Source organism: Propithecus coquereli, unplaced genomic scaffold (genome assembly GCF_000956105.1).
Source record: "Propithecus coquereli isolate 6110/MARCELLA unplaced genomic scaffold, Pcoq_1.0 Scaffold17, whole genome shotgun sequence".
Lineage (NCBI taxonomy): Eukaryota > Metazoa > Chordata > Mammalia > Primates > Indriidae > Propithecus > Propithecus coquereli.
Window position 1 is genome coordinate 6627121 of NW_012141635.1, and position 25348 is coordinate 6652468.

The 25348-nt window shown below is 41.1% G+C and overlaps 1 protein-coding gene across 2 annotated transcripts in view; it reads right to left on the reverse strand.

Annotated features, from left to right (window-relative positions):
• Positions 1–257: 257 nt before the first annotated feature.
• CHST9 (carbohydrate (N-acetylgalactosamine 4-0) sulfotransferase 9) overlaps positions 258–25348 on the reverse strand; it is a 121834-nt gene continuing 96743 nt past the window's right edge. The window contains exons 1-2 of one of the 2 annotated variants that reach the window (XM_012641766.1): positions 25249–25284; positions 258–1978 (exon numbers count right to left, since the gene is read on the reverse strand). In XM_012641766.1, coding sequence (XP_012497220.1) covers positions 890–1963 — 1074 coding nt within the window. In that variant the 5' untranslated portion in view covers positions 1964–1978; positions 25249–25284 and the 3' untranslated portion in view covers positions 258–889. Of the gene's footprint in view, positions 1979–25248; positions 25285–25348 lie in introns of those variants that run through there. The other variant, XM_012641765.1, reaches the window with a different exon arrangement.

Here is a 25348-nt window from a genome sequence, read left to right on the forward strand (position 1 = left end):
GGTTATTGTTTGAGGTCTGTATTCAGAATGGCAACTTTTGTTTTTGATGATTATTCCATCCTGAAACAATTTCCCCCCTGCCCAATTAAACCAGAATTAGGAGCACATTTATATCTGATGAGATTTAAACTTCTCAACCGCCTGCTTCAGAAATGTAGACCTTTAGTGCTTGTGTTCATTTTGTCTCTTTGTGGAGGGCTCAAAAGAAAACAGAATCAATTCCCTTAAGTTTTTCTGAAAGAGGAAGGTTGCTTTTGTTGCTTTGATCTTAGCATGTTGTGCATTTTTTATTGGCTGTTGAATATAAAAAGCTGTAGCCTCATCTGGTTTTTCTGCTATAGTCTCATACTGTAAATCACATAATGCCTTCCAATCTAAAGTAAAATGACTAAGTCCAAAGTGTCATTTCAAAGTGGATTTATCATTACAGTTAATAGGAAGATTTCCAGGGTGTAAGAAAACTAGCCAATGTTTTGATTACTATGCCATAGATGGCCAAAAATATATTCATGCACTTTAGACAGTAAATTCCAGGACATAGACATACACTCATGCTATTTAGATCCTTTTCCTATCATCTCAAGAGGCTGTTTTAGCTAATGTAACCGCTGGCTAGGTTATTGCTTCAACAATAGTATCCATAATGCAAAAGCAGCTCTTTCCAAACATTTTAGAGCAACTCAAGTTGTTTACATGTCTCCTTTAGGTGACTTTCCCATAACTTTGTACCAATTGGTGTCATACTATTTGGTAAAAATCTTCATTAAGTCAAGACAACTGCCATTATTTAAATTTCTCTCTTACAGAGAATTACAGGAAAATTACAGTAGCTGATTTGAACTCATCATTCTTAAGTAAATACAGGGCTTTAGAAAATGAATGAGAACTGTCAAAATGGAGTTGTATAATTAAACATCAAATAGTCCAAGTAATAAAAGTCATAGATTAATTGTCTCTCAGTTCTAGTCAGATCCTTTAAATACTGTCTCACGACTTGGGCATTGGTTCTTTCATCGGAAGAGTGCCTATCCTTAAAGTTGGGAAATTTCAGCTCTGTTGGAGCACCAATCAACTGCAAAAAGTAATTGGCATCTTCTTCCAAAGTTTCAAATTTCCCTACAAAATCGTAGTTGATCAAACACGGATAGCAGAGTTTGCTGACCTTTTCCCAGTGGATGTCCATCCCTACAGGACGGTGGGAATCCAGGAGATAGTGGACAAACTCTTTGAATTTGACTCCAGATCCATTAATTAATGCTTCTTTGCAGGCATTTGGTCGGTATTTCTTTATAATTGCCTTTCCAAATACTGGATGGTAATAACTATTGGGGTGTTCAAATTTGTCCCTAAATGCTGATACTAATCTTTCCATGGGATCACGAACAAACACAGCTTTTGTGTAGGTATTTAGACGAGTATATATGCCTTTTAAGTCAAAGCTATCTAGCTTCTTCAAATGCTTCCCATAGTGGACAGCATCATGGGAGATGTTGTATGCAAAGGGTGCCAACCCATTTAGTACCATCAGAATTCTTTTCCAGTTGGAACATCCAGCCTTTGGCACCTCACAGTATAAGATTTTGTGTTTGTCTTCTACATAGATTCTGGATACCATATGAAAAAGTTGTGATTGAGGATGACTCACCCCACCGTACTTCTTGCAAAACTCTTGAAGGAAAGACCTGCGTTTCTCTTGGGTCTCATCAGTTTTCTTCCATTTATTATCTTTGACTAAACTTTTGTTTAAAGGGTGAATGTCCAGTGGCCAATTCATTTTGCTGAACTTCTTGAAAAGAGTCTTAGCTCCTTGATGTTTTTCAACGGACTCATTTGTTGGTGACCCTGTGGTCTTACTCAAAGCTTGATCCTGTCCCTGTGAGTGGCTTGTCTTTGTTAAGACCTTAGTAGTCCTCTCAGGGTTGAGTAGAAGATTTTCTTTTTTCTCCTTTCGATCCTCAGGCATGAGAAACTTGGGTTTCTGTTAAAATAGAGAAGGAGAAATGTTGAAAACATGTTCACAAGTGTGGGTATACTAGAGAAGGAACTTAACATATTTGTTTTAAAATACTATCGAAGACAGCATATTTCATATGAGCTGCCAGAACAACTTAGCAAGGCATGCTGAATATACATTTTGTGGCAAGCTTCTTCACAGAAAATGTAGCAATGAAAAATGGTATCCACAGGATAGAGAGGAAAGGGCCCTGGATTTTCTTCCTAGTTTTTCCCAAAACACAATAGAATCAACTCAATCATTCTGGGTATCTATGACTCTCGAGATATTAATGAGTGTGTTATCTTCAAGAACTGATTTAGTTATTTAGTGCATCTGAATGGAGACGCAAAATGCAGCCTGCATACGGATTGAAATTTTTATTGTTTTGGGGGGCGCTCTGTAACGCATATGATGGTTCAGAGTCATAAATTACAACTTATAATTGTAGCAAGGCTAATTGTAAAACCCTGATGACCACCTCAGTTTTCTAAGCACTTACAAAAAATGATATTTTTTTCCCTTGGGAAATGTTTTATTTTTCTAAATGTATTTATCACAATAATTTAAGAACTATAATCATAATACTATTCATTCATGTATGAGACCATCTCTCTTTCCCAAGTGAAGAATGACTGAGGAATCCAGAAAAGTCTAGTTGATGTTCTGCTTCATAAAACTGTAGCAAGAGTAGAATAAAAATTTAGTTCTTTTGCCAGAAGGATAAATGAGCCCATTTACCACATATTCTTCATCTGACTACATCCTTCCTACAACTGCCACAGTGAATGTGAAAAGGAAGACATGGGAGGTGGGATTTACAAGGTGGCATCCTCCGATAGGAACAAAAATTGTAAAGACTTTGGCTTTCACTCTGGGTAAACCATGGAGCCTTTGGAGGGCTCTTGGTGGAAAAGTAATACGATCTCATTTAGATATAAAAAGGATGGTTGTGGGCTGAAGATACACACATATGGTTGTCAGCATGTTATTGGAAAAATTAATGAATAAATGCTGTGCTGTGGGAGTGATGCATGGTGTCAACCAGCCTAGAGGTGGAGGGAGTGGCGGGGAACGTTTCTTAGGGGATATCTCTCTCTATATATCTATATATTGATATATGTGTGTATATATATGTGTGTATCTCTAGATATACACACACATAGATCTTTTTTAACTATTGTATTCCCAGTGTCTAGAATGGTCTACAGCCTATAATAGTTGCTCTCAAATATTTGTGGGATGAATAAGTGAATGAAAGGAATTAGGTTTTCAAGGATGATTAAAAATTTTCTAGCAAATTGAGCAAAAGGGCAGAGGAATGAAGCACTGGGGACAGAGCCACCTCCAGACAGCATAGCCCTACTGCCAACTGAGCTCGAAGGGGGCTGCTTCTTTCTAGTGCAAGAGGACAGTGTGAGTAACCCCCTGATTACCATACACCAACTGTGTAGCCCCATAAAACAGCCACTCCAAATCTTCCATACCATTGGACCATCTGTTTGGGGGTTCAACTCTAAAACCATTTGTCTGCTATCTTCTCCAGAGGCTGCCAGGATGACTCCAAAGCCCTGCATCCTTCTTTACTCTGATCAGTGATTTGTGGTATATAAAGTTGTCACCAATAACATAAAATTTGACTGTAGGTTTGAAAGATTATAGGGTTATTGGTAGATGCCCATGGAACGTGCTTAGCTTAGGCCTAAAATAAAACTACTATGATATTTCTACAATGGCTTCTTCTCCTATTACCACTGTAAATAGTAACTATTGTTTTAGTAGTAGCAGTACTAACAGTACTTTATCTCAGTGACCTAGTGAATTTCAAAGTTCTCCAGTTGCCCGTTATCCAGACTGTAATTTGTGTGTCTCTACATGTGCCTTAGTCAACTCTCCTCTCTGCCTACAAACAAAAACAAAAACAAAATCAGCCTTCCACTGCCCTCTCGACTTTCTGCTCTGTGGTCATCCACTTCCCCCTTAATCTCCAGGGACTTCTGGAATGTTTGTTTCCCAAGACTTTCTCTAAATGAAACCTGGCGGGCTCCCAAGGCTCTGCTTGCCTTGTACTTTCTCAAGTGGATGAAACTTCACTTCCTTGAACCACCTGTCTCTCTGGCCAGAAAATAGGGAGTGATTTTCCTGCAGTGCACGGTTGCTTCTAGGACATCACTCAGCAAAACCTCCTGCTTCTGTGAGACAGACGTGTCCTGCTAAGTCACTCTTCCCCCTCCTCATGGTGTCATCTGCCTTTGCCACTGATCTCTCCACTTCAACGCATTGTAGCTTCTAACTCAGACTTTGCTTCTTCTTCCCTACTCTTAGCATGAGATTTAGTGACTCTGCTGACATCCAATAAACTCTCAGTTTCTTGACCATCTTGTTTTTTAACAGATGAATTCCCCACTTCACGTAGACCCATCACCAGAGCCTGTACCACTCCCATCATCTCTCTAACCACCCTCCTCTAACCTTCCAGCTCATTGTTATGTCCTGTTTTGCAATTCTTTGACCACTTTTCACTATGTTATCCAGGCTCTTAGCAGCCAAAAAGGCTGGTTCTCCATTTCTTAGCTCTCAGTTAGAAAGTCATCTCCATGGGAGCTCTCCTTATCCACCCTAAGTTATGTTCTTTCCCACAGCATTCTGCTTATTTTCTTCACAGCATTTTATGTATTTACTTCTCTGTTGTCTTTTTCACCCCATTCCACCTCCATTGCATTAGAATGTAACAATAGAGGTCTTACCTTTCTTGTTCTTTATGGCAGCAGTCCCCAACCTTTTTGGCACCAGGGACCAGCTTCATGGAAGACAATTTTTTCACGGGGGGAAGGGGTGGGAAGAGTTGGGGAGATGGTTTTGGGATGATTCAAGTGCATTGCATTTATTGTGCAGTAAAACCTCTCTGCTAATGATATCTGTATTTGCAGCCGTGCCCCAGCGCTAGCATCACCACCTCAGCTCCACCTCAGATCATCAAGCATTTGATTCTCATAAGGAGCGCACAATCTAGATCCCTCACATGTGCAGTTTATAGTAGGGTTCATGCTCCTATGAGAATCTAATACTGCCCTGATCTGACAGGAGGTGGAGCTTATGCAGTAATGCCGTGATGGGGCGTGGCTGTAAATCCAGATGAAGCTTCGCCCACTCACTGCCGCTTACCTCCTGCTGTGCGGCCCGGTTCCTCACAGGCCATAGACTGGGAGCGGTCTGTGGCCCGGGGGATGGGGAGCACAGCTCTATGGAACTTAGCACATTGCCTGGAAGATACAAGATGATCAATAAATAATTCTTGACTAAGTAAATGTGGTTATGATTTAATGGTAGGCTACTGAACAATTGTTTTATGATCTTGTTGAAGAAAAACAGTGTTAATCAAAAGGTCAAGGCTAACTTAGATCAACAATCAAACAATTCTTGTTCAGGTGCTGAAAATGCATGTTTAAATGAATCTTTGGCAGAAGAGAAAACAAATAAGATAGGTACATGCAAAGCTGATCATGCTGAAGTAGGCGTGGAGGCTTGGAGCCTAAACTGCCAGCCAAATCAGATGGGTTCAAAGTCACTTGATGCTGTCTGGGAACCCCTGGAAGGCTCGCCAGCAAATGGGTTCCTGCGCCTTACTGTGGACACACCAAATGAGGCTCCTGACTCTAATTTAAACAAGATCCCCAGGTGCTCCATTGGCAGTGGTAGCATTTGGGGACCACTCAACTACAGTATAACAAAGAGAATAAAAATATAAGCGACAAGCCCTGAAGAGTTCCTCTCATACTATCCAGGGGAGAGAGACACCAAACCTGGTGGACTTGAATATTTTAGAAAGAAGAGAAAGAACTTGGATGTAGGGTAGGGATGTCCCATAAGCCTGCACATGGGCCAGATATAGTATCTTTCCTGCTTATCCGGTTCCCTTTGCTGGGAGTCCACATTCCCCAAAACAATTTCTAATGACTGATTTAGCTGGGGAGATGACTACAGGAGGGAAAAGTTCGTCACTCACGCATTAGACTTCATTCTCTGGCTAGTTTATTGAATGCCAGTCAGTTTGCTCTACTCTGACCAAATCAAGATGTGGGGAATGGGTTAATTCTCTCAAGTAATGGCAAAGTCCTCTTGGATGGCCACCAGACCTCCTCATGGAGCCCCTCATCTCATCGTTGCTTATCTTATAAAATCTGTGATTAGGCCGTGGTGACATCTCCCACCCAACTCCATTTCTTTCCAATCACAGCAAAGACTTTCCATGACTAAGGAGTTTGGATAAAAATCAAAGCTAATGGCATTGCAAGTTCAAGGCTTATGAATTCCCCTCACCATCATCATTATCACCATCATCACACCACCACCACCCATAATAAAAAGAGTAAAATCTTATATCTCTCCATTTTCCTTGGGGCACTTCATTCTGATTGTCTGTAAAGCAAACATGCATAAAGCCAGACTTTATCCTGCTCCCTCCAGGAGTGGCTCCTGCTACGCTGTTTTCCATTTCTGAAATGGTTTTATTGCTTTCTGGTCACCCACTCGCAAAGTGTGAGAGACGCTTTAACAACCGGAAAGTAAATTGGCTATTTTACATCTCATAATGCCTCTTTCTTTCAGCTTTTTAAATTTATTGCCTCTTAATTGGATATTCTTTATCCTACTAATTAGTCTCTCTGCAAATTATTACCAATTACTCTTCCCCAAACATTTTATTTTTCATCCCTTAACATTTCAGACTGGCTCCACTAGGTTATCAGCTGAGGTCCCCATTCCTCGGCTGGCGTTTGCAGCCTGGTGCCACTGGGCCTCTTCTACCTTTGTTTTCTGTTTCTCCCTTGACGCATGCTCTGTCCTCCACTTGCTCCCATCCAGCCCTCGGCATCTCCTACTCAGAGTCTCCCCCTTTCTTGGGACTTTCAAAATCTTCTGGTTCAATATAAAAATCCTACTTTCTCCATGAAAACCACCCAGGTCTCCAGCAAATGATTCCACGCCCTTAGAAGCAACTGTAGTGCTTAGTGTGTACCACCTGTGGGGAAAGTAATTTGATTCCAGCTTACGTTGTTATATTTTTTTCTTGTTGTTGTTAGAAAAACTCTTTTAACAAGAGCTAAATTGTAAGCTATGACAGAAAGCTATAGTTTTCCACAAATACCTTTGAAGAGTGGATATTGCAAAGTTAGTTGAAAGATAAGTCACTATAGATGAAAAAAAAAATGAGTATCCAAAGAACTCTAATGGAAAGAATGTGTGGAATATGCATTAACTCTGCAATAAATTTGAAAGCCTAATTCTTGTTATTTTTCAAGGTTTCTGCACCAAGTATACTCCCTCTGTGAAGTTGTCTTTGATCCTTGACACTGAAATGAATTGCTCTCCCTTTCTCCCTGTCAAAATTGTTGAAGGCCTAGTCCACATCAGGTGCTGTGCAGAATGCCAGGGAGGGTGTGGTGGATAAGACAGGTGTGATCCTTACCCACATGTAGCTGACAGGCTCATAGGGAAGAGTATATTAAGAAAATCATTCCACAATTAACTAATCTATTAATGTTACCAGGGTGGCAAAGGCTCCAGCAATGTGCTACTGGGAGCTGGGAGGGCAGAAATGGGAGTTCAGGATATGAAGAAAAGACCAGCCCAGTTTTAGTGTTAAGTCCTCTGTTTAGCACTTTTTATTTTACTCTAGGTAGTTGTTATAGTTCGTTGTTCAGGTGACTATCCCTGTAATTTATTTTAACTTTATTAAATGTCAGTGTGCAGTCTTATGAATCTATATAACGCCCACTAGCATCTAGAACAGTATCATGCATTAACAACGTATGTTTGAATTTAGTTGACGGGAAGATCAATATCTCTAGTCATTAATAAGATTAATGACGACAGTGAGTGGGATGCTTGGAAGTCAGTCCTTTCTGGGGGTATGAATCTGTGCATCTCTCACTGGTCCCTCCATGCCACAGCTGCTATGCTCACATCTTGGGTCAAGGGCTTCAGAAGCTGATGGCATAGTTAAGAGAGGGGTGACGACTGTGAATGCACTTCCAACATAGCCTGGGGACAATTGGGAAGAGCGTGACTATGAAGTCCTAGTACCCAGTGCCAGGCGTTGGTCTCATGTTGGCTGTAGAGCTAGTGAGACAGGCTTGGTCCCTGATTCTTGACCCCAGCCTCAAGGTCAGGGTTGGGGAGGGACACAGAGATAAGAAAACTAAGAATTACCATACTTATGGCAGGTGATGTGACAGAGAAAGAACGTGATGCTAGGAGAGCGCCTGTCTCTGTGACTTATTTCCTATCTCTTGAATATTCTTCTTCATCTCATTTGCCTAGTTAAAAGGCCAGGGCATGGAGCAAGCTGATTTAATCACCACATTAGCTCAAAGAGGAGATACAGATATGCTCGTTTTATGGATGAAGAACCTGAAGCTCAAAGAATTTAAATAACTTGCCCACGTTAACATGGCTATTGCTAAAGTTGTGCCATGAACCTGTTTTAGTCATGCAATGGCTTTTTTCAGCTACATCCTGCATCAAGCAATCTCTTCCTTGCTTAATGTCCATTAAATGCACGAATGCCAGGAAAGCACCAGGCATATGCCTGTTACAAGAGAGTATGGTAGTTAAGAACCTGGATTTGTGAGTCAGACAGAACTGGTTTTGTGTCCCTGTTCTGTCGTTTTCTATCCGGGCAGCCTTAGTTAACCTATTTTGTTTTTCTAAGCTTCAGTTTCCTTGTGTATAAAATGGAGAGAACAATAGTATCTACCCTGTAGGGTAGTTGGATTACAGGAAATGCATGTAGAGATTGCTTAACACAAACATGTTCTCTATAAATATTAGGTATTTTTATTGATTTAGTTAATGAATATTTATTTATTAAGCAACTTCTATGTGACAAGCATTTTCTAGGTAAATATTAGTTTTTTCCTCTTCTTTTTACACCTCCTGCTCCTTTCTCACTTACAACACTCAGCAAAGTTGAAAGTACATGACAAATGCCCAACAATGACAACGATGAATGGGAGAAAAGAGATCAACTGAAGCGGAGAAAAGGCAAAGAAAGAAAGCGGAAGAAAAGAAAGCACAATTACGGATAACAGGAAAGAATAATCAATAGTTGGGGAAAAAAGGATAAAGAGAGAAACTAGTGGATTTTACTCTTCTCCAAGCTACAATCTTCAAAACTGCTTAAACACACGCAAAACAGTAGTTTCTGTAGTGAGGCTATTCAAGTTGATCCAACAAGCTAATTTCTATGGTCACCTGGGATGCAAGGATTGAAATTATTGTTTTATTTGCCAGTTCTTTCAATTTTAAATTTAATTCCTATCTATGTTTTTCCCTTGCAGCCAATAGCCTTAAAATATGAGGACTGAGGATGCAACACAATGTGAACATCAGGGGGAGTTTCTGTGGAGAACAGTGCTGTTCTCCGGTTTGACAAGAGCATCAGAAGCTGCGAAGAGACATAACCTTGACATATATATAAGCAGATAAGGTTTTTCCCCCAAGGGGTTCAATATGCTTTTATAGATTTATCATTCTCTCTTCCTTCCAAGTTTTGTAAAAAGAATGAGGCTATTCTTTTGTTTTTGAATTTACAGATAAATAAATTAAGACAGACTTGTGTAACAACTTGCCCAAGGTCACTTTGCAAAGCCAACAGAGAAGTCAGGAATACAGTCCAGTTCTCTAATTGCAACCCAGTAAACTTTATTTAGCAGACTACCTTGTTTTTTAAAGAAACTCAAAACTTTAATGAGGAGCTGCAACTTGATAAATGAAATATTCACAATGTTTGGTCTCACTATTTTACTTCCTAGGGTGTGTCTGTCCATGTTAAATGTGGATGGGAATGGCAAAACCCAGCCAATTGTATTTGGCATGAAAGAATTAGAGTAAGTGAGTGTTTGACAATTAGGATTTCAGTATTTCATTGGAATTTTAGGTATCTAATAGATTCTAGATATGGCTCTTTAATATCTCCAGGTGGTTAGTTTTCTAAAATTACTATTGGTCAGCCTCTCCTCTCCTTGCATTTAAGAGGAATGCCAAGAATAATGTTGTATCTGAAAGGGTTCTGCAGGGGAAATAGAGGAGCCAACCCTGACTCCAATACCTTGCTCTAGAGTGTGCAGTTGCCAGGCAGAGTACTTGCTCTTATTTTTAGGAGCGTGGTGGGAGGAAGGAACCAGCTGCTCTGAGCTGCAGTACCTGAGCAGAGATCGTATTCCTGGGAGAGGGCTCTTATGGGCATGGATTAGCAAGTAAAAGATTTTCATAGGCGAGAATGATGGATCCATGAAATGACATTGGAATTGGGGTCTGACTCATGTACACCAGGGGGCCAGGGAGGGCCAGAGACATGGTCAATCCTGGAGGAGAGAACTGGGGTGCTCCCCTGGGATGGAGACTGGAAATGCAAGAGAACACTGTTGTGAGACCGGGAGCACGTGTCTGGGTAGATCAGCAATGTACTAAGAACATCGACTCTTGAGTCACATCAACCAGGTCCTCTACCCATTAGTTGGGTGATTTTAGGACAGTGTCATCATTCGTGGTTCCCTAGAAGCAGACCCTGAGTCAAGGAGTTAAATGCAAATCATTATATTGAAGTTGATTCCAGAAAACATTGGTAGGAGACTAGGGAAGTAAGATAGGGAAGAGAAGGCACAGAATGGAGGTGAATTTTTGAGCAAGTTAGAGCAGGAGCTGAGTTCTAGTGAGGATCCCTCAGAGCCACTGTATAACATGTGCCCGAGAGTTATTCTACCAAATCCTATCAGCTGAGGTTGAAGGCTCTGGGGGAGAGGCCTGCCAATTCCAGCCTGCTCTGCGTGCAGGCAGGGTGGCTGGAACTCTGGCCAGAGTGCAAGGGAATGCTAAGAAATGGAGGAATACAGAAGGTACAGCCAACACTGTTACATAGATTTGCTCAGTGAGGGCAGTGCTAAGACCCAGCACCACCTAGCACCGACAGGAAGCCTCTTTGGACTCTTTTCCCAAGAGCCATGCTCAAATCTCTGCCCTCTGATTCTCATACTCTGATGTTGGGAAAAGATAAATTTTTTAAAGAATTAATTAGATAAATGTAGTTATGGAGTGTCTAATACAGTGCCTGACACATAGTGTCTGACATATGACAGGTTTCTCCAAAATATTAATGCATCCGGTCTCTGTGCCTTTTTTCTCTGATTTCCCCCCAATACTGGCCATACCATTTATAATGCCGCCTTCCTAACTTCAGATTCAAAAGACCATGACAACAGGCACTGTGCACATAAGCAGTGATTAGGGGTGGACATTAATTCCATCAGGTCTGGGCACCTGACCCGAGGGCAGCTTTTCCATAGACCAGCTGGCAACCAGTGGGGCCGGGAGGAAGAGACACTGCCCAGGTGGGTGGAGAGTAAGGAGCTAAATCAATTAGCCCATCTCCCCTGTGGGCTCTAGACTGGAAAACATGAAGAGACTCAGCCAGTTATTGGTAAAGAGAGAGAGAGAGAGAAAGAGAGAGAGAGAGAGGAGGCCCAAAGAGAAGTGCAATAGGAGTCCAAGTAGAAGAGAACAGCTGAGTCAAGATAACGGTGGAGCTAGGGGCTATAGCATGAGTAAAAGCCCAATCCCAGGAAGTAGCATATACCCAGGGCCTGTTTCTTTTCCCCCACCCATTGCCTATCGGCCCAAAGCCACTTGAGCCCCGGGAGCAGCAACGCCAAGTGTGAGAGTGTAGGGACACTGGCAGGAATGCATTCCATTTGTCTCATCGGGCTAGGCATCTGCTAGCCCCAGATCGGATTTGCCTGTGTCAGCACCTTTGAGTGACACACACATCCCTCTGACTTATGGCGCTTGTATGTCTGACAACTCAGCTTTGCTCAAGGCAGCTCCCCAAAGCCTGGCCCAACGCTCAGCGAAAAGCAGGCAGCTCACACTTTGGTGCTACCATGGATTACCTGGGCCCTGAGTTAGCAGGAGAGGGTTGCCTGTGGCACCAGCTCACACTGTGGGGACCCTGAGGCCATGCTGAGTGGAGTTTCTTTCGGGGATTTCATTCGGAGAGGAATGCAAAGGAAGAATACAGGACATACACTAACAGCAAAGCAGGACAGAGGCAAGAGGGGAGTCGAGTGGGTTGTCATGACCGGGTCGGAGTGAATAGAGCGCAAACGAAACAAAATGAGGACCAAATGGGTATTCGCAATGTATGTATTCATGCATTCAGATAAATTTTATCACTTTTATTTTCAGAATATCATCTCATTGATTTTAAGTTTTGAAGCTTTCTGGGGGTTTCCAAAATGGGGCATGATCACAGCCACGATCTCGCCTTCTGTTCTCTTTCTCTGCAAAGGCAGGTTTGAGCTGCACTGATCCTGATCTCTTGGCCTGAGGATGAGAATCTTCAGTGTCTATACTTCATTCCCCAGAGCTGGTGTGGAATGAGCTCCTCCTGGTCACGGGAGGATCACAGAGGGGTGCCTGCCCCCTGCAGCCCAGCCTCAGTAAGTGCAACTGTGCAGGGCACACCAGCCCTTTCTCTTACTTCCTGTGGGCAGAGCCCAAGTCCCAGGAAGCAGCATATGGGGGGAAGGGGCCCTGTTTCTTCCCCCACTCATTACCTACTGGTCCAAAGCCATTTGAGCCCTGGGAATAGCACTGCTAACTGCAAGAGCAGCGACGACACACAGGGGGCTAGCAGTGACATCCAACCGCAATTCTCTCTTCCATTGAGACACCTATGGACAGGATTCTACCTAATCTTTTCTAGAGACACAGATATCATAAAGTAAACAAATATAATTCTCTAAAAGTCCTTCAGATACTGTATCATCACCCCCTTTTCTCACTACGGCTGATTCTGTAATCTGCTCCTTGGAAGGAGAAAACATGTCTGTGTGCACCTTGATCGGGAATAATATCACAGCTTATTAACTCCACCTACTCCCCAAACAAAGTAAAAGGGATTGTCCACAGAAGGCAGAAGGAATTCTCAGGTTCTATTCTGGGAATTTTCATAGGGCCTCCCATCACGGGAGGCCACTAGTAACTCGCTTGTAGCCAATACTGCAGCAAGACCAAAGTGTATGGATTGGAATGTCATTCGACTGCAAAATCAGAGGAAGGACATGTACTTCTGATCAGTTCACAGACCAGTGGGAGGACCCTCTTGCCTTACCTGAGACTCATGACCATATATCGAGATTCCCAAGTGCAGAGCATTCTTCCTGAGTGAAGAGGGGTGTATTTCTATCAGTTGGCAAGGAAAGTCCATTTGTCTGTCTTGACCCTTACAGGGCTCCACTCGCCCTTAGTAAAAGGAGAGCTCCTGAAGGTGTAGGGAGAGGATACGTGTGGTACAAGTGGATTTTGGATAAGTATCGATGGAGGTGCTGCACAAACATAATTGAATTTAATCCTCATTCCAGATCTGACTCTGGTGATTATGGTCATATCTCCATTAAACTTGCTCAGTGTCTTACAGCTGGCAATTGCTGGAGCTGGGATTAAAATCCAGACGTGTCTAGCTCCAAAACCGTATGTTTCTCACTACATAACACACATTGGCCTCTCAGTTTCATCACATCTGTAACTACGAGAGTGTTTCCTTGCTATTAGATCCAAGTGAATGTAATAGTTTGTGCTGAGCCCCCTTGAGGTGCCCAAATGTGCTTGGGTCAGCTGTAGTTAGAGTGGACATTGGACATCGCCCAACCTTTGCTTCTCCAGTTTGAACGATATGTGTTGGGTACCAAGAACTGATGCTCTACTAAACAATCTCAAATGCTCAGCATGTCCAGGGTATTATACTAGGCTCTTGCTCCTCAACAACCATGATGTAAGCTAGCCCTGCCTGGACTCTGGGTCTCTCCTCACGTAGCATAAACCACACAGAGGTTGTGACCATCTGCTCAGTTTTTATGGCATCCTTAGAACCGAGCTCCTTATCTTCATGGCATCTTTATCACCGCTTCTGTCTCTACACTACCATTAGGAACACATGTATCCAGACTTGGTGGTTATGGAGTGATGATGTCTTCATTCTTGTTGGCCTTTTTAAGAGAATTTATTTTAAATCTTGGCATCTGAGCAGCTGCAAATCCAGAGGGACATACAGTAACGTGTGGGAACTTGTGATCTGTGTGTCTGGACCAGGGATGAAAGGAGACAAGTTGGAGGTAACTTTCAATCCCTGATAAACTCTCAGGGACCGAGAACCTGGTCCCCATGGCTTTTTATCACTGAGACCTAGCTCTGTGATGCCGTCTCCATGGTGATTCATACATTGAGTAATGGGAAAAATAAACATGTACTGTCTGACAGGTAGTGTATACCCATTAATTGTGGCTTTTAACCACAACTTTTATATTTCTGCCAAGAATATCACCTTTCTGCAGCAACTCTGGGAACCTCAAACTAATCCTTGTTTTAGATTGTTCATTCCTTTCCCATATTCAGACACCAAACTCTACTTATTTTCCCCCTGAAATGCTCGTTCCCACTGTCAATATTTTGCTTGGACATTTTTTGTTTTCATACCTAGACTATTGTCGCATCTGGAAGAATTAATTAAGCAACACATTCATTCAAGAAGCATTTATTGAGCACCTAATATGTGCACTTATTTTCCGGCGTTGGGGCTAGAGTGGTGAACAACTCTGACAAGGCTCCTACTTTCATGGTACCTGTGTTCGTGTGGGTGAAGATAGATAATAAACACGTGGACAAATGGACAATAAAAATGTAGATGGTGCTAAGTGTGATGCAAACACTGAAACAGAGTGATGTGAGAGACCATGCATGTCAGAGGGAGAGGGGAGAAAACCACATTAAATAGATGTCCAGGGAAGATCTCTCTGTGCAGGAGCTACTGGAGCTGAGATCTGAACAGTGACCAGGAACCCAAGATCCGGAAGAAGAGCATGTCAGGCATGGGCAGTGGATACAAAGGGCCCTTGCCTGGGAACGAGCCGGGCCAGTGGAAGGACAGAGGGCAGGACAGTATGTTGTCCCATGAGTGAGAACAGCCCAGTGACACAAGATGAAATGAAGGAGGAGGGCAGGAACACATCCTATGGGAATATCAGATCACGGTAAGGGCTTTGAATTTGATCAGAGGTGTAACATAAGCCACTGGAGGTTTTAGACAGGGGAATAATGTGAAGTGATTTACATTTTATAAAGCTCACTCAGCTGGCCAAGTGGAAAATGGACTTGGGGCTAGTAAGAATGGAAGCAAAAGGAAATCAGAGTAGGCTGGAGAGAAATTGGTGGCTGGTACCAGTGGAGATGGAGCAAAAAGGAAAATATACCATCTAGTTTTGAGAAAAATTCCATACTAATTTTTCTGAGGTCATTTCCAAACTCTAACATTTTCAGGGCCACCACATTATATTTCCTGATGCATCAAATGTGAATAACTTTGGTTTTCAAAGCCCTCCGTGATCCTTCCCTGACCAATGTCGTTTTCATTGATTGTTGACTTCTTCAAACTCCCACATTTTCTATACCGTACAGTTAATATGCAAGCAAGTAATGACATGCCCTCTGCCATTCTGTGCAGTGTTTCAGGTTTGTTAGTCTTTTATTTCAAAACAGAAAGCCCCCAGAACAGTGACTGAGATGGCACTTCCTTCCACTTCCTGCATAGCATTTGCATAGCTCTACGTGCAGGGCATGTGTTGAAATTGCTTATTGATTGATGAAAAGCATACATCACTGGCATTTGTTTCTTCAGTATTTCTGTTGTATGAAGAAGGGTGATTATCTGTCAATATTCATTGCATCATTGAACCAATATGCAATGCATTAATCATCTCCAAGATAACCAGATGAGGCTTTATTGTAATCTCTTTCTATTTTGCTGAGATAATTTCACTTGCTTTGGAGTTTATGAGGCCATAAGTGGCTCCCATCTGTTGATGAACATATTTCTAAGAGTCATTTAGTCTCAAGTATGGAATACTTGAGGGGAAGTTAAATTGTAGCTTTTATATTAAGTGTCATCTTTGTAACAGAACCAAAATTGGAAGCATGTGTTCAATTTTGGTCTTTCATTTTCAAAGCTTTAGGTCAGGCAAAGAATTAATTTCATTTGTTTACAAAGTAGATTATGCCTAATAAAATCTATTTTGTTTATGGTCACATTTTAATCAACCCGTTGCTTTAGAAAATGAGAGAAATCTGATTGGCTAATCATTCAACATAGTAAATTACATTATTCCAACATCCATAGAACATTGGCCTAATTGAATTATCCAGTAAGAGTATGATGAAAATATTCCCTTTTAATACACTTTGAGTAAGGAACATCCCAGTGATGAAACAGTGAAGAATCTTGTTTATTCCATCCTTGTTTGATGGTTGACCACAGAATATAACATAACACTTCTGTGGATAATAACTTTTTCCACATTAAAGATAATAAAGACAAGGAAGTTTTCATTGGATCCTTCCTGATACTCTGAATTTTCACTATTTGTCTGTATTTCTTTTCCTTCCTAGAAATTTGTTTTCTGGTAAGTGCTACTTTATAAAATAAAGCTTAAATAAAATTGGTTTTAATTGGTACATAATAAAAGGGATATCTGGGATTATTTTCTCTCTCTAGTGAGAGGTAGAAAACTCTCTGGGGTGATTTCCTTCACTCTTGAGGTTCTGATGGGCACCGAATACCCTCAGTAAAGTGCAGGTACACACAAAAGTCTACACACAGTATCAGGGAAGTCCACTGACGGATATCTCAGGGGATCTGCCTCAGGGTATCTAGACCACATATATAAAACGAATTCTACAGAATTGGCCTGGCAGCATTATCACTATTTCTTTTTCTTTCTTTCTTTTTCTTTTTTGGAGACAGAGTCTTGCTTTGTTGCCTGGGCTAGAACTACTGGGCTCAAGTGATCTTCCTGCCTTAGCCTCCAGTCCCAGTAACGGGGACTACAGGTGCATGCCACCACACCTAGTTGTTTTTTTTCTATTTTTTGTAGAGATGTGGGTCTTGCTCTTGCTCAGCCTGATCTTGAACTCCTGGCCTCAAGTGATCCTCTGGTCTCAGCCTCCCAAAATTCTGGGATTACATGTGTGAGCCATCACTATTTCTTAAAATACAACTTTTTTTTCATGTCGACGAGCAACTGTTATCCCAAATGACGACTACTCAAGTACTTCTTTCACACAATTCCAGAAGATACCCTTTTCGCTTGAGTCCTTCATTCCATTCTTTATCATGAGAAGAAAGAATAAAATGGGTAAGACAGTTAAAGGTAGACTGAAAATATACTGCGTTTTAGAATGTGTACTCAAGCATAATGACAAATTGGCTCTTTGGCCCATTTTGACCGTGGCTTTAACACAGGAAGTGAATGAAAAACTCTACATGGACATGTCGTTTGCGTTACTGAATACCGAATGTTCTCTACTAATTGTATTCTTTGCTGTTAGAACTTGGCTGCGATTTTTGTTACTATGTGTTGAGAAAAAAATCCCAAATGATGGTGCTAACCATTTTGCTAATAAAATATGCTAAGCTGAAAAATTTTAATTATTCAGTTAATCTTCTGGTACAGATGCTAGCAAGTAGAGAGGGACATGACTAGAACAACTCAAAAGAGCAGAGGAAAAAGGAAAGAAACAGATTGAAAATTATTCATGAAGTGGATTTTGTTGGCCTCCTCGGTGATAGCATCTTAGATAGTGTGATTCACTTACATTAGATGGTAAATTCACTATTTTTATTCTTTTTAACAAATGCTACATTTCGAGTACAGAGTTTCTGAACACCCTATTTTCTCACATGGGTACATAGACAATGACACTGTAATCACCAACAATGAAGAACTTATAAGAGAGTTTTTAGAAGTAAGGTACTTGCCTGGAAAATAAAAGAGTAAGAGAACATATTATAGTGAGTGAGAATACAGGTTTCTATTTCAATTCTCGTTTGATATTGACTCCATGATGTTTCTGGCTGGGTTCTGCTGAGGAAAATTGCCAGTGGGCAACAGATTATCCCAATGTATACTTTTTCCAAGCTAGTTTTTAATCTCTTTTCAGGTGACAAATAGTTTTCTCTTAGACCAGATTCATTTGATCTTTCACTTGTTTAATTAAAAAAGTAATTTCCTGCTCAACAGGGACCCCAGAGTAAGTGTATGCTTATCTTGATTATTAAACTACTTTGAAAAAACACATACCACATCCACAAATATCTGTATTCCAGGTTCTCACAACAAACTGCTTCAGTATTGGTGTCAAAATTGGGGTGCTGATTAGGGTGGTCATAAGTGGGATAGTGTAATTAACGGAACAACTTTCAGAGGAGGTAGGAGTATGGCATAATGGTGAAGAGAACGGACCTCAGAATGAAATACACCTTGGCTGGGTGCACCTGTAATCCTAGCACTTTGAGAGGCTGAAACAGGAGGATCGCTTGAGGCCAGGAATTGGAGAATGAGAAACACCTGGATTCAGACTTGAGCTCTGCCACTTCCCAGCTGTGTGCCCTTAAATAAAGGTGTTAAATTTAAAGCAGCACAGAGCAGCAGCTATTGCTCATTCTGTAGAGTTGGATTGCCTGATTCAGTTCTGGTGTGGCCACTTATCACGTGCATGAGCTTGGACAAGCTACTTAACCTCACTAAGCTTGACTCCTTTGATCTGAACCTACTACACAGGGTCACTGTTATGAGGTTTAAATGAGATAATTTTATGTAAAATTTAGCATAGTGCCCTCACACAAAGCTCATGGAGCATTTAATAAAAATGCTAACTATTATTATCATTAATTTAGTTCTAAACATGGCAAGACCTGGAAAATTACTGAACCTGATTTCAAGCCTGAGTTTCCATCTGTATGAAATGGATACTACAATCCTGATCCTCATAGGATTGTTGTACAAACAAATGAGACATGGAGCACCGAGTGACTAGCACAATTATTGGTCGCAATTATTCAGAAGCATTCTGAATGCTTGCGTGAGAACTACCTGCATATTCGATTGTAAATAACTCTCAGTGTTCATTCCAACCATTATTTTCTTCTTGGTGGTCATGCTTTTAAAACACGTGAAGGTCATTTTCTCACCCTCCCTTTGCTGTGTCAATCTCTGTACCTTTCCACAGATAACCCTTACACAATATTTTAACCTTCTTGGCTTCCAGTCAAAGAGGCGAGGCCCAGCCCTTTGACATTCACACTTAAGTATTTTCTAGGTATGAAGCCATCTGACCTTTAATAAAGACCATCTTTTACAAATTCTTCTTTGCTAACCACCACCATTATTGCTACCCCTTTTTGAGTCTTTCAGTCTTGCTTTCAAGCATTTTTAAAAAAGACTTATAAAGTGGATAGCTTTCTAAAAGCACAACTGCCAATTCTGAAGATAATCTTAAAAGAGAATTAGGGGGAGATGGGATCTTTACTAGCTCCATTAGTGCTGAACTTGCAAAGAGAAACTATCTTTAAGTCAAAATTGTCTCCTTGAGTGCGTGGCCATTTTGATAAGAATAGTGCAAGGTAATGCAATCCCACTTTAAATACAGAAGTTCTAAAGATCACACTACGCTGAAAAGGCATCACTGAATGGCACTGCCACACTTATATTTGAGAAAAAAAATCAGGTGCCCAAGTCTTGATCCAAGCAAACTGTTCGACGTTCTGCAGGTAGTATGGAAGGTAGACGCAAAGGTAAAACAAAGATCTGGATCTCCCTGCCCATTGATTCTTTCACTCCTCTGACTGATCATTATTCATTAAGACCATGTGCAGTCTTGGCTTGTTCTTCTGTTTTTGGTTTAGATTCCTTACGTGGTAGGGCAAAGGACAACACCTGGTTCCTGCCTTCTAAGAATCAATGACACAATAGGTTTGAGTGTTCCAATGTATAGAGAATAGACTGTCCAAATTTAGCAGTCTCACTGGCTACTGGGATAATAATTTAGTGAGCTGAAGAATTTACATTCAGCCAGCAATTGGTTGAGTCCCTATGATACGCCGGGCCCAACAGTGGACATGGAAATGAACCAAACATGATCTTTTACCTTTAGGATGATATAGCTAGTCACAAAAATCATATTAGGATACAAATAATTAAAATATAGAGTAGAAAATGCAAAGGTCTATAGCAAAGGGGTAGATAAAATCAAATGGGATCACAGAAGAGAGAGATGATTCTTAGCTATGTGATGAAGGAAAGCTTCATGGAAGAGGTAATATTTGAGTTAGGTGTTATATGAGTAAATGATGTACATGTAGAGAAAGGGGTTAGTATGTTGGTGAAATAGTTTTATAAAGGACATGACAGTTTTTTTCATTTCAGAATATTATGAGGGTACAAATGTTTTGGGTTGCTTTTATGATGCTTGAGCCAAGGTTATAATTGTGCCCATCACTGAGATAGTGCTCATTGTATACATTAGGTAGGTTTTCTCCCATCCTCTCTTTCCCCTTGCCCCCTCCCCACTAGTTGATTTCTGTTGAGTTTTACTGCTCTCTATGCACATGAAACAATAATTTTATGTAAAAGAGTAGACTGTGAAATAAATCTAGGAAGGTGGGGAGTGTCCTTTCCAAAGGAGTTCGAGATCCCAGGGCCTTGTATTTCACACTCAAAAGTTAGAAATTTATTAATATCACATAGCTTTTCATTAGAATCATATGTTGAGTTTTTAAAATTGCAAATGTCCGGGCAGGGTTGTCCCCAACATGTGTGGGGTGTAGAGCAAGAGTATGAATGGAAGCCCATATACTGGATGCCTGAATATTTCAAAGGTTTAAAGGAAGCTACACCCAATACCTGGTCCTTGTTCCCATCCAAGGGACTGCTCTGGGGCTAAGAGGGGGCTAAAGGAGCCCTTCTTTCCTTGAAGGTCACCCTGCCACTAGAGGCGTCAGTGGTCACATGGACCTTCAGGGGGAGGGCAGGATGGAAGCTGGACTCAGGGTGAGAACTCCTGGGCAGTGGCTGCATTTGCCCTTATCAAGGATGGGGAAGGACTCAGTCAAGGTCTTCAGGTTACTGGGAAGAACAGGTTCTCCTACCTCATGCCTCCCTTCCTGATTCCAGATTACCAGGAGGTTCGAAGCACCACCCTAAATTATACCTACCCATTCCACCCACATCCCCGAGCAGAGGAGAGGATAGAAGTACAGTTGTCTGGGGAACACAGTCTGCCTATACATCCTCCCACTTCAGGGACTATAGGGCAGATACCTAGAAACTAAGGCAGCCTCTCTTTCTCCAGTTTCACAGGACCCAGGCAGCCTGACCTCTCTCAGTAAGAGAGAATTTCACTCTTTTATTGGCCTGCCCCACTTGCCAAGATGACACAATTCAACCTCTATGTCCCACTCTCATGTTTTGTGTGTGCTCAGTTGGTTATCAAATTTTAAAACATGAGGCTGAGAAGAAAAAAGAATGTCTTTTGCATGTCTGTGTTTGTGATGTTTGGAGCCTTTTAAAGCACATGGCCCCTCTTGGTCTGGTCCGTGGGTTGTGCTATGTCTGGATCCATTTCTAGAACTACTGACCCAGAATTTCTTGGGGTTGGAGTTGGAGGTGGGGGTCTCAGCATCTTTGCTAACAAGTTTCAGGGGTGATTATAATGTACAGCAGGGTTAATAATCACTGCCGACGATGAGGAAGATTTTTCTACTTAGTTTTTGTTTTTCAGCAGAGGAAGGAAGCCAGATGATTGGTATTTTAAAAGGCAAACTGGAACGGAATGGAAGATGAACATAAAGGTGGTGAGACTTACAGGAGAGCCTTGTGAAGCCGCCAAGCAAGTGAGATGAAAGCCTGATCTGAAGCAGGGACCATGGGAGGAGGTGAGGGGCTGGCTTGGAGAGGTCTATAGGAGACTGCATCAGAAGTGCTTGGTGCTCAGAGAGAGAAATGGAGTCAAGGATAACTCTGAGCTTTCCAGCTTGTTATGGCTTGAATTGCATCCCCCAAACAGATATGTTGAAGTCTTAACTCCTAGTACCTAAGAATGCGACCGTATTTGATAATAGGGTCTTTGCAAATGTAATCAAGTTAAGAGGAGGTCATCGCGGGTAGACCCTAAGCCAATAAGGTCCGAGTCCTTACAGGAAGAGGAGGGACAACAGAGAGACAGCCATGTGTTGACAGAGGCAGAGACTGGAGTGAGGTAGCTATAAGCCAAGGAATGCCAAAGACTGTTGGCAGCTACCAGCATCCGGAAGAGGCAAGGAAGGGTCCTCCCCTACAGGTTTCAGAGGGAGCATGGCTCTGCTGACACCATGATTTTGGATGTCCAGTCTCCAGAACTGTCAGACAATACATTCCTGTTGCTTTAAGCCACTCAGTTTGTGGTACTTGGTTGTGGCAGCCCCGGGAAACCAATACGTAGTTATAATGGCACACTGGGTGCCTTCCAAACTGGGTGATCAGGAAAAGTGAGCATTTCTGGTAAACAGCACCTGTCTGGGCCTGCTCTCCACAGCAGAGACATCCTCTCCATGAGGAACGGAGCCCCATATTCAGTGTCCCTCTTTGTCACTTAGCTACACAAACACAAGGTGTTAGCTCACTATGGGTTTTAATTATCTACTATAGAAAAAAGGCATAAACGGAAGGTATTAATTTACTACAGGGTTCAGTTGTCTACTATACAATTGGGCAGTTTCTCAAAGTTAAATGAAAAGGTTTTTACACTCAGTTTTCCATTCTCATGTTGACCATATTTTAATTTGGTTTTAAAAGGTATTTTTGGTAATATTTTGAGATATGATCTTTAATCTGCCATAGTAAAAATCATTCAGAAAACCTATAGGAGATTTCATCTCTCTAAGTAACATTTTTCAGATAGGAAATTATTGCAGCATTGAACTGCTGGAGAGACAGCTGAAAAAATGGGTCATGCATTCATTTCATTCTGGGATATACGCTGCCAAGCAGTGCACGGCTCATTTTTGTCCTCTTCTTGTAAACAAGCTGCATTAACAAGTTACTTTTAAAAAGCATACTAATTTCCCCAGTGAATTACACAGGAAAGAATCCGGCGTTCCCTACGGAGGACTCAAATCGTTGTTTGTTCTCAGAGCTCAGGTGTGGCAAGATAGCTGTGGGCTAGACACACAGGCTGCGTCTTGGGCAGCAAGCTTGAGCTTCTCTTCCACTCCAGCCCTGCCTTCTCACATAGGTGCACAACCCATAGCTTGCCTAATGGAGAAAAAGAGGGACTCGATTTTCCATTTCCATTTAATTACACCATGTACCGTGCCTAGTGGGAAGGATTCAGGGGCAAGATTAATGTGTAACACTGCTCCATTTTACATTCCTTTCTTATCAAAAACTCTGTACTGATTATCCAAAGTGGGTTTTCAAAATGTTTTTCTAGAGCCAAATTCTTTTGGTGGCCGAATAATTTGAAAAAGAAGGTGATTTCATTTCTTGACACTTTGCCAGAATTTAGATAAATTAGAGGTGTAAGATGCTGTTTTGAATTGTATTGTATTCTTGAGGGTGGGGAACATTTCCCTACTTGGGAGAAGAATAAATAGAAATTTCATTGTAGGATTAGAAATATAAGCTGATAGACAATGATTGAACAACACAACCCTCTATTCTGAGAATGACTATATATAATTAAAATATTAAGACTGTTCCCTCTTAAGTTAAAATCCAAAGAATTTCACTCTCCTGCTGGGACTGGAAACCATTATGGTTTTATCTGGCATCAAATTAATATTTAAGATTATGAGTAAATATTTGGTGTTCTTTTTTTTTTGTCTATATATTCTATTAGTTTTGCCAAATGTAAAAAGAAGGAAAAACAGGAAATGAAAATCTATCCATAATAAATGACTTAAGCATCTTTTTTGACCAACAGCTTTAACTTGTTAAGTTAATACGGAAAACAATTCTCTTTATTAGGAAAAGTATTTTCCATGTGACTTAAATAAATAAAAATGACAGCAATAAACTTTACTGGTTAACTGCTCAGCCTTACCAAACCACTTGAGCACATAATTGAAAATACAATGATAAAGAAACTAAGTTCGAAAGGCAAATAAATTAGTTGAAATGGCCAGCTGATTTTGCTATTATACAATGATGGTATTTTCAAGTGTTAAGATGCCTGCTGCTACAAGTCAAGATTCACAATTATATTCAAAAGCAAAATGGCACCTGATAAACATTAAATTTGCTTACTGAATTTGCAGTATAGAATATTGGCCAAATGAATAAACTATTTTTAAAGTTTGATGAGTTACAGGGCATCTGGCACAGATTAGGTAAAGCTAGAACTTCATTTGCATTGATTGCACTTATTTGCAATTGGAACTAGAACTGGAATTTACATTGCAGTGCACATAGAAGACTTCGAAAAATGCACCCTCGACTGGTGTAAATGTAGATTTATCATCCTCTCCTCAGCAAGGGTGAGTTATAATTTATGCCAGAGAAAGAAGAAGAAAAAAAGAAATACGTGGAGATTTATATATGTGAGTGAAACCTGAGCATAAGTTTCCACACAGGCCAATGTTTGCACTCTCTGAGTCTAGTGGCAAAGGCAGCATTTGGAGAAACTACAGCGTAACTGGCCTATGGAAAGAGTGGGGGGTGGTGAGGCAAGATACGCTTTTAGTGAAGGCCTCCCTTGGCTTGTATGTGCGGCTGCATGTCTCAAGCTCTACATGGTTACATACAAAGATTCCAGCTACCTGAACATACAAAAAAATAGGTTAGTAAGATTGGATAAGAAAATAGTGAAGCAGACAGGAAGATGCTGGCTAATTATGAGTGGAAATGAAAGACCAGAATGGGAAGTCAACTTGTGGTATATTTCCTCTGCTAGGGGGTCCGTTTTTAGCTGTTTAGGAGGGAGTGACTTCCAGCTGAGCTAATTAAAACTTGAGAAAATCACAGAGAACAGTCACCTTAGTTAAGGGAAAAGTAGATGAAAGTATTTATTTGCTGCTGTGATGGTATCAATGCAGGGGTCAGGATATGGTCAGAGGGATACTTGCAAGTTAGGACTGGCAGAGTCCCATTTGTCTACTGGTTCCCATTTGGGTAGGATGGGGGAGACGAAAGGAATAGGGTTGGGGAGAGAGAGACAAAGAAAGTGCGTGATCATCCACAGATGACCAATTTATTTGTTCTCAGAACCAATGCCATATATGTTGCTCACAACCAACAACTAGCATTACCTTTTCCTTTTGCACTTATAAATGCTTTCTTATTAACATTTAAAATAAAATTCTGTATTACAGTTTATGAGAAATAAGGCAATACCTGTTTGGTGATATGTTCCTGGATTTTTTCTGTAGTCACTGAAAGAGAAAGCAAAAAGAAATTTTACATTTAAATCATGAAAATGATGAAAACATTGTAC